General features: G+C 32.3%; 1 protein-coding gene across 1 annotated transcript; it reads right to left on the bottom strand.

The window, feature by feature from the left end:
* Positions 1–2,613: 2,613 nt before the first annotated feature.
* LOC21399370 (probable CCR4-associated factor 1 homolog 11) lies at positions 2,614–3,716 on the bottom strand. Its single transcript, XM_010103726.2, has one exon. It carries the CDS (start codon positions 3,583–3,585, stop codon positions 2,740–2,742), a length of 846 nt encoding a protein of 281 aa, XP_010102028.1. The 5' UTR covers positions 3,586–3,716; the 3' UTR covers positions 2,614–2,739.
* Between the last annotated feature and the right edge of the window lie 6,593 nt (positions 3,717–10,309).

The following is a 10,309-nucleotide window of genomic DNA, read 5'->3' as shown; positions in this document are numbered from 1 at the left end:
TTGGTAATCTTGGTGTGGCATTCTTCAACCTTCGTAGTTCTTGATTCGCATTTTGATAGACAACGGGTTAAGACTCAACAATCTTGCAACTTGAAGATCTTGGGGTTGTGATCCGCGTTTGGTGTTGGGTCTCATCGCGTCATTGGCGAGGTTCATATCAGGGTTGATCTCCTAACACGAAGTGACATGAATTGACACGATTAACTATATATGTCATCTGTAATATAATGATATATGATATAACATGAAAGTTTATATGACACAAAAAAATGTGAATTTTAATATTTGTTGGTAAAATTTATTTATTTTTCTTAAAGGAAAAGATAAATTAACTAATAAATATATTAAACATGTTTCAACTGTGTTAAATATCATTATTATATTAGTTATTCATTTAATTATTAATTTAAACGGATTATACAGGTTGACACGTTTAACACGATTAATAAATGAATCATATTTAAATTAATATTTTTAACACGTTTAATAAACATATCATATTTAAATTAATATTTTTTAATATAATTAATAAATGAGTTAATACGAACACAACTCATAATACGATTACCACCCTTAATTGAGATCTTTGTGTAGCTTGTGCAAGAAACGTCTTATAGCGCGTGCGGCTCTTGTGTGAGACTCATTGGTCAATGTCGCATGAGATTGGTGCGCAAGACTCACCTCCGGTAATCCCACGATTGTAATTCTTTTCCTCTCAAATCCTTTTTTTTATTCCGTATTCAATGATAAGCTTAAAGATACTTTTGTCTTTCTATATTTTTGACCATTTCTGATGTTATTTGTATATAAAGGATAGTTTTCTCTTTTCTTAAAACACAGGGTCAAAATCAAGTCGCGCCATTTGTTTTGTCTAAAAAATGTTTTCCACGTTTCTCGATGAAGTTATTTTTTAAAATGATTCTTAAATAGCGCTTTGTTGGCATGGGGTAGGTATTTGGAATTATGAAGAAGTTATTTTTAAGAATGTTTGAGTTTGACGTTTATTTTTTATTTTTGATAAATATTTTTTTATTAGTGTAATTATTTAATTAAAAAGATTATTAATTAAGAGTAAAAAATAAAAATTTTGACCAATACACTTTTAAAATATATTTATCAAAATTATCATATTTATTTTTCTAAATAGCTTGTACAGTTTTCAAACGACCTATTGATGCGAAGAAAAAGGAAAACAATCTGTTTCATTATCTAAGTCTTATCAAACATGCTATAGTACATCATTAATAATTAGGAATTGTCTCTAATCCGGCACCGGATTAGAGCGACACATGTATATTTCCTTTAAAAATATATATTTCTTCTTAAAAATATGTATATTTCCTCTTAAAACATGTATATAAGTGTTTAGACAAATCCACATTATGCATGTTTTAAGATGAAATATACATATTTTTAAGAGAAAATATACATATTTTTAAAAGAAATATACATGTGACGCTCTAATCTGGTGCCGGATTATAGACTTTACCTTAATAATTATACCTAATTATTAATTATTAGTAATTTATTGATAATAATTGATAATTAATTATGTAATATATACTAAGAAGTAATGATATTATAATTAATAATTAATTAATAGTTAATTAATAATTAATGGTTAATTAATTAAAATTATTAATTATTAATTTTGTAATATTTTAATCATTGATCACTACTTACTAATTATTTAGTAAAGATTACTTACTAAATATGGGGCGGGGTGGTCTTCTCGCCAACTCGCCCTGTGAACAAAAATACTTATTATACGCACAACCCGTATAAGTTGACGGGTTACGAGATAGATTTTCCCATAATAGATTTCAGAGTATTCACGGTATCCTATTTACCCGATTAGTTATTTTAATTGTAAAATGAATATAATTTAAAATACAAATATACAAAACATTACCTTAAAAATAAAAAAAAAAGTAGTTTTAAATTTTCATATATATTATGGAATAGATTATACTTAAAATTATATATTATAGCATATTATACATAACATATTTATAGCATATAATTAAACAGGATAGGTAAACGGAAAATAGAGTCGGAAACTTTTAAACCCGTTTCCACCCCGCGACACGGGTCGGGTTAAAATTTTAACCCGTTTATAATTCAAATTTGTTTAAAATAATTTTTTTCGCATCAAGTCCCTGCGGATAAATAGATTAATGTGTAAAATTACCATCTCTAAACCTACAAAACAAGAAGTCTTGCTGTGACAAGCTGGGCAGCCGACAGCCCAAAGTAGAAAATTTTCACCATATCAACGCATCCTCACCCTGAAGCACAAATAAGACCAATCTCCAATATAAATACCAATGTTTAAATGCTATCACATATGTTAAATTCAACATAAAAAATAACATTATCCTGAAAAATAATTTTCCTACTCAAATGTTAAAATTAGGTGTTAGCATACGAATTTAATATTGCACTAAGATGCTCTAACGCCATCCGGTTCCTTTGTCGTCGTTCATCTTGCCATTTATATTCTTGCTCGCTTTTAATATTCATCGAGAATATGGAGAGGAAAAAAAAAATTTCAATGGATGGAATATGTCGTTTTCGTAGGTGTGCCGAAAAATAGTCAAGTCAACGAAAGCGTGCGTTAGGAAAAGAATTCAATCCACACAGTATTTTCAACTAAAATTTACAAATTGAATTAACAAATAGTGAATATTTCCTTAATTTTTTTTTCTCTTTTATTTTCCTTAGTCAACTAATCACAAGTCAGAAGACCTCCAATCCATAGAGAACGCCAGCGTGCTTCTCTGGCCCATCCGTCACGAAATACACGTCCCTTATCTTCTGAAACGCGTGCCACGTCAGCAGGCTATCCGAACCGGCTTGATGACACTTCCCGACCACCCGGTTCACCTCCAGCGTCTTGGCGACCCGGTCCAACCCGCCGTAGAGGCTGTTGCAGAACCGCATCATGTGTTTCACGTCGTACACGCGATCCCCAAAGAAAGCCCTGAGAATCTTCAGAAAGTCAGCCAACGCGCCGGGAAGGCAGCGGCGCGTGAGGATCTTCACGAGGTATCCGAAGTCGTACGCGCTGTGGAAAGTCACCCAGCTAACGGCGTCGTTGCAGACAAGCCCCGACGACATCATCAGCTCCGCGAACCGGGCCGAGTCGATCCCTTCAGACCGGTTCCGGTCGAAGTCGATCCCCTGCCTCTTCAGTAGCTCGATCGAGTCCGGAGCGTGGAGGTCACGCGCCACGTCGAAGTCGCGGAAGTTGAACTCCCAGATGAACCGGCTCTCCCCGCCTTCGAGGTCAGGGAGGTTCCCGTCGGCATCGGAGAGCGTGAGGCCGACCTGGATGAGGCTGAGCGCGTCGACGTTGGACTTCAGAACCCTGTAGTGATCGGACGGTCGGAGACGGTAAGCATACGGCTTTGACTGATCGAACGTCGCACGGTAGACGACGCCGGGAAACTCCGTATCCATGGAGATGTATGGAAACCGGTCGATCAGATCTCCGATCAACTCAAATTCGGCCTCGAGATTCGAAGCCCAAACTTCTCTGATCACGATCGGTTTGCGACTCGGATTCTGATCTTCGCTAAACATGATTGAATTTCGAGATCGCTAATTGAAAATTTCAAGCAAGAAATGTCTACAGAGAGAAGAAGACTCAGATTGAATTTTCTTCGCTTCTTGTCTGTGGCGTTTTTCGGCTGTGTGTTGTGAGGGAGTGAGGGTAGGAGTATATATAAACGGGAGAAGAGTGAAGGCGTTTGGGATGTTGCTTGGAAGGAGAGAAAAAGAACGGGAAAGTAGAGCAGAGAGAGAAAGGGAAAGTAGGATAGAGAGAAAAGGAGCAAAATTCAATGTAAGTGGAGAGAGACAGAGATGTGTGGGGTCTGAACTGGAAAAGTCAAACGCGTTCGCTTTTGACTGAACAAAGTAACGAATCAGACTTGGCTCCTCTATTTAATTAAAGAAATGGTAATTACTCTCTCTCACCGATTATTTTAGACGCGTTTACTTCGTATATTTAAATTACGTGATTAAAATTATTTTTAATTTATGTATATTTTTATAAGAAAAAATATTATAACGAATCATGAATCATAATTTAAATTATGGTTTAAATTCTCTAACTAAATATCCCCTTATTGAATAATGCTAACGTCACCGAATCAAATATTAATTTTTGTATATCAATCAATGCAATATATGAATTGTTATTTTTATATAAGTAATTGTTTAAAATATTATCACGTTAATTAATAAAAGATTATATTTATTAATAAAAAATATAATAACTTACATATCATATTAATTGATATATAAAAGTTAGGTTTTGAGTTAGCGTTTTTAGGGTCTATTTAGAATGTATATTTAAATAATGATTCTTAATTATGACGTTTAAAATTTAATTTTTTATAAAAAATACTATAATAAAATTAATAATATGAGTTTGAGTATATAAAACAAATAATCTCTTATTTATTTTTGAGAATGGAGAACATTTTCAGAATGGGAATTTTCTATTTTAGAAAATATAATATTACTAAAAACGAAATGGAGTAAGATATATATAAAAGTTTGGTTTTTTTTTTTTTTTGCTTCTAAAAAAGGATATGGTGTCTGGTAGTGCACTTTATGTCTTCTAGTCCTTTCGGCTAAAGTCTCAGGGACCACTGAATATGTGGAAATGACCTGAACTAGTCTCTCGCCGATAATCCAACCAGTTTTCACTCAATTGCATCATGTGAGGCCCACGGAGGCCCACTTAATTTCCCACAAAGAGCAGGGCAGCAACGCGCGGGTGCGGAGTATCAAATTCTAAGAGAATAGATAAAAAAGATCTAATAAAAGCGTTCTTACCACTACACTATAATCCTCCGTGGCATATATAATACTTTGGTTAGTGGGCTATTTGTTGCATTTTTTTCACGTTTTCCAGCGCAAGTTGGTGGGGTTGGAGACGGAAGAGCCTTCTATTTTGGAACTATTTTCAAATTTCAATGATTTAAAGGGCGTATTTAGAACTCGTTTCAAAATGATTTTATTTATTATATAAAAATAAAAATGAAAACGTTTTCAATCTTAGACAGAAATCATTTTTCAAAATGCATTTGGTAGTTTTATCAAGAGATTATTTTCAGTGTAAAAAAAATCATTAATGTATCTCTTTCTCTCTCTGTACTCGAGAGAGGAGAAAACAAAAATAAAAAATGAAAAACGACTATTTTTCATTTCTCTCTCATTTTACACTAAACTAAAAAATCGTTTTCATTTCCCTTTTTCATTTTTATTGCGCCAAATGCTGTTTTGAAAACGTTTTTATTTTTTTTTCTCGAAAATGTGAAAAATAAAAGCGGAATCAATTCCAAACACGGCCAAAGGTTTTAAGCGTTTATGGATAAAGAACGTAAGGGTAATCTTGACATATATTTTTTAAAAGTGTATGAGTCATGATTTTTATATTTTATTTTTAATTTATAACTTTTTAATTAAATAATTACACTAATAAAAGAGTATTTATTAAAAATAAAAAATAAATATTCAAACTAATATAATCTTAAAGATAAATTCTCTATTTTTCTGACGGAAAAGCACACGTATGTAACAGCCGACATTTGATAAGTTTCCTTGTATTCTCTCTCTTGAGGAATAATTGGACCCTTTATTCCCTTTAAAATAAAATAAGGAAATAGTTGGGCCTTAATATGTTTTTTTAAATGTTGACTAGGTCAATAAGGTAATAGTTCTTTAGCAAAATAGCAAATAGGAATAATAAGGTACTAGTTGACCGGTTATTTTATAATTGGCCAAATTAGAAAATAAAGAATTATATAAGATGATAATTATCAAAGGCGTTAATTAGAGATTTTATTTTATTTTACTGTTATGTAAATGTTGTGACTTGCGAAGGATTAGCTTGTACGTCACATATTTATACTTGTTCCTTCTGGCTTCAAGTTAATGTTTATAGTTATATATAAATAGACCATCAACTAGTAGACAATATCTTATATAATAAATTTAGGGTCCGTTCAGTTCGTTGATTCGAGTTTTTAATTTGAGTTGAGATATGACTTTATGTGAGAGTTTTTTACTGTAGCAAAAAAGTTATATGTGATTATTTCTGAGACATTTTTACTGTAGTAAAACTCAAATTCTAAACTCGAATCGGCGAAATGAACAATATTCTCTTAACTCTTATTGCGTACCATAATGCAAGCGTAACATTTTCGTACGTCCTTGTAATTTTTTAGTGTAACATAATAACACTAAAATAAGTGTAATGTAACATAGTGAAATATTATATTTTATTGAGTGTCGTACTTAAACAAAATGAATTTTACACTACCATACATATGAGATTACATTGAGGAACAAAAAATATTACGTTAACATTTCTTAAAAAATAAATGTTCTTAATATTTCTTATATTATGAGTGGAAATATAGTTAAGCGATAAATTTTACACTAATTTAATTAATGAGGTCGAGAGTTTGAATCTTCCCTATCGAAAAAAAAATGTCAATGAACACAAAAAATCAGTCATTATTCATTTTTTATTGTGTTAACAAAAGTCATACTCAAAAATTACTAACCAAACGAGATTATAATACTTAAAGATATGCAATATTATCTAACCTCCATTAACAGCTTACAAGTGTGAAGCACACAAATCTAACTAGTCCTCAAAAGAAAACAAAATCCTCAATAAATATGAGAAACTTGTCTCTATTTTTCATGCCCAACATTCTTAGTGGGACCCACTCCTGTTGTCTAACAAGGAGATATCCCCTTTGGCTGCTAAGAATTTTCCTTCCAAATTACTCGATGAAAGTAGTAGAAAACGTGTGACCAGATCAATGTCCAATAAAAAGGATGGGGATGTTATATAACATTTCCCAATTTGGAGTCAACAAGATTGCAACTTCAATTATCATTAGTTCAATAATAGAGTGGTCAACGGAGGACCAAGAATATTTCAGACAAAACATAGGAAGGGTGGAGGTAACGGCGGACTTAAAAGTAAGAAGCGAGATTTTTTAGTATGTCAAACGTATTAGTAGGTTTACTTTTTTTAACCGTAAGATTTGAATATTTTTTAATTTTTACATGATTTTATGTAAATTTAATGGATAAAAAACTTGACCTATTAATATATTGACGTATCAAAAAAGGTTCTAAGGTAAAATAAAAATACGATAAGTCACATCGTAGTGGCTTTTACCTTGTGAAGAGAGTGATTATTTTTTCTTTAAAAAAAATCAAGAGATCAATCTTTCTAAACAAATAGAGAAAAACGAAAAAATGTGTTAGGTAGTTTGGTTTTGTTTTCGTTATTATTTAGTAAATCGTATGCTAGAATATGTATTTTCATGATATGGTCTGGAGTAGGGGTAATTTTGTGTTTTAAGATTATGATTTGGTTTGGAGTAGGGGTAATTTTATGAAAATGCACAAAATTGACTGTTAAAAAATAATCGAAAACGTATAAAAATAAGAATCCCCACCTATAAAGTAAAAATGTTTGTCCTACCATAAAAGCTCCTTATTCATTATTATTTTGGGGCTCTTTATTTCTAACTATTGAATCTAGTCAAAATGTCATTAGATTAAAGAACAAATTGTTTTTAATATAGATCTAATTGGTGAAAATATGAACTTTTTGATAGTTCATTTTCCAGAACCTATTAGAGAGAAAGGGAAAATAGACCAAATAGTATATTCCATAAGAGCGTTTGAAGTATATAGTATATTTTTTAAAAGTTGGTAAATAATATCATGTTTTAATTTTTAATTCCAAAAATAAATGCTCTTTTCCAAATTTACCCTTTCATTTTTAGGTTTTCACTTTTTTTCTCCTCTGAGTAAAACTCAGTCCCCTTTCTCTCTCTTATGAATCATGTACCTCTAGATCTCTCTCTCTCTACCAGCTTTCTTTCTTAATTCTTCTCTCCCTCATCCTTTTCTCTCACCGTCTCTCTCAGTTTTCTCATCGCCGTCGTAAATAACACCAATCGGAGCTCGCCTTTGCAATTTTGGTTCACTTCGAGATGTTGTCAATTATCGTCAAGAGTAGTAGATTTGTTGCAAACCAGATTCGAAGCTGCGAAGACCGGAGCGACAAATCAACGAAGCTGCGAGTTTTTGGAGAATCGCAACCGGATTTTTCCAGATCTGTAAGGTTGCGTTGCCAGTCCTGAAGGATCTCACCGTTGATTGTCCTTGTCGGAGATTGCTCCGGGACCGTGCGATTCGAGCCTGGGTTGGATATCATGAACTATCGCATAATTATTGCGATGGAGGATGGACGGAGGCGGTTTTAGGTGCAACGTGAGACTATTGGTAGTATCCATCATTGCAGGCGGAGGTAGTCCCTTTTTTCCAATTTTTGGCCAAGATCCATCGACGGCGAGACGTGCACAATGAAGTCACAAGCCATGGAGAAAATATCCAGTGATGTCAGAGAGAGAAAGATGACTCGAGTTCTTTCTCAGAGATTTCCTTGTTGGCCATGGATTTGAGATTGTGGACGAGTAGATCCAAAGTGGTTGTCAGTTCTTTGTGCAGGTTTATTCTCTGGCGATTTCATTCTTGGTTGATATTGTGATTTTTCTGGTCATGAGATTTCTAATTTTGTAATATATGAGATTGTGATTTTGAATGGATTTGGTAATTACTGTACTTACCAATAAAGACTTCACTGAATCTAATTCTAAATATGGTAAATACTATATTTATCAATAAATAATTCACTGAATCCAATTCCCGATCTAGTAAATACTATATTTATCAGTAAATATGAGATTTATTGGTAATAAGGTATTTACCAGTCGCTCGTTGAATTTTTAGATAAATATGATATATACAGCATTTACTAATAAATATGTGATTTACTAGTAAATACGGTATTTACCAGTGGCCGAAACCGGTCATCAAATTTTCAGATAAGTATGGTAAATACGATATTTACCAGTAAATATAGTATTTACCAGTAAATACGGTATTTACCAGTCGCCAGAGTTGATCCTCAGATTTTTCAAATTAATATAGTAAATACGGTATTTACTAGTCGTCGGATACAGCCGCCGAAAAATGTTCGTCGGAGCTAGTGCCAGTCGTCGGAGTTTGCCATTGTGGACTTGACTATAGGGAGAAGAAGAGAGAGTTAGAAAGGAGTCTTAAGGGTATTTTTAGATTTTTAATAATATTTAAAACTTAAAATATCAAATTATCCTATAATCTACTATTTTAAAAAATATTCTATAATTTACTAAATATCCTACTAAATATGATATTTCCCTCCTTATCCCGAAGAGAAACTCTCTATTATTTTTTGATTTTTGGGCTTGTTTGTTTCATATACTCAGACCTAAATTATTGATTCTACTACATTATTTTTCTCTCACAGAAAATTTGAATTTCAAACGTCAGACTTAAAAATCGTAGTTTGAGTATATCTTTCAAACTGACCCAAAATGTTTTGGTTTGTAATTTCAATTTATAACCCACAACTTTCAACCGGTCATGAGAAGCGCTATGTATGACACACAATAAGTAAGATTCCCGAGTAAACTTTTTTTTTTTTTTTGGAACTTAGAGATGGAAGATTCAAACTTGTCACCTTATAGTATTAGTATAATTATGTATAGAATTACTATTAGGCTATTCATGTGACCACAATAAACCATCTTCAATACACTATACCTGCAAACAATTTCATTAGATCCACTTGAATCCCTTTTTAAAATATATATATATATATATACACACATATATTCTGTTAATGTTCGGACAAACAAAATTGTTAGGAAGTTTCATATTAGGAATCATATGCTTGAATCTAAGAAGGCGTTTGGTTTATGTATTCAGAATCATGATTCGTAACCATTCTCGTTTTACGCGTATTTTTTGTGAGAAAAAATATTGTAGCGAACTATGAATCATGATTCAGAATCAGAGACGGATATAGAAAACAAACGTCCCCTAAATATGAAAATAAAAAAGAAAAATACTAAGAAAATTTAGCTTAAGAGGTCTGATATGTGTACGAAAGAAAATCTGGCATAGTTAACAAAGTTCGGGATCATTTGGTAAAAATAAGCAAAAAAATAACGGAGAGAGAATTAAAGTGTCACATGCTAAAAAATTGTGAGGACCAATATTGTCAATTACTGGCCTTATGCTTATATGATTTGCTATAAAGGACGGATCGCCTAACAATCATTGCAGTATTATTGTCCATAAACACACGGACGGTGCTTCACTGTCCAAACTTATGCATTTTATGCCACTTTCAATCGTTCTAAATGTTTGATATGTC

Source organism: Morus notabilis, unplaced genomic scaffold (assembly GCF_000414095.1).
Source record: "Morus notabilis unplaced genomic scaffold, ASM41409v2 Scaffold133, whole genome shotgun sequence".
In the NCBI taxonomy this organism is placed as follows: Eukaryota; Viridiplantae; Streptophyta; class Magnoliopsida; order Rosales; family Moraceae; genus Morus; species Morus notabilis.
Note: the sequence above shows the minus strand (reverse complement) of the source record. Positions and strands in the feature narration are given on the sequence as shown.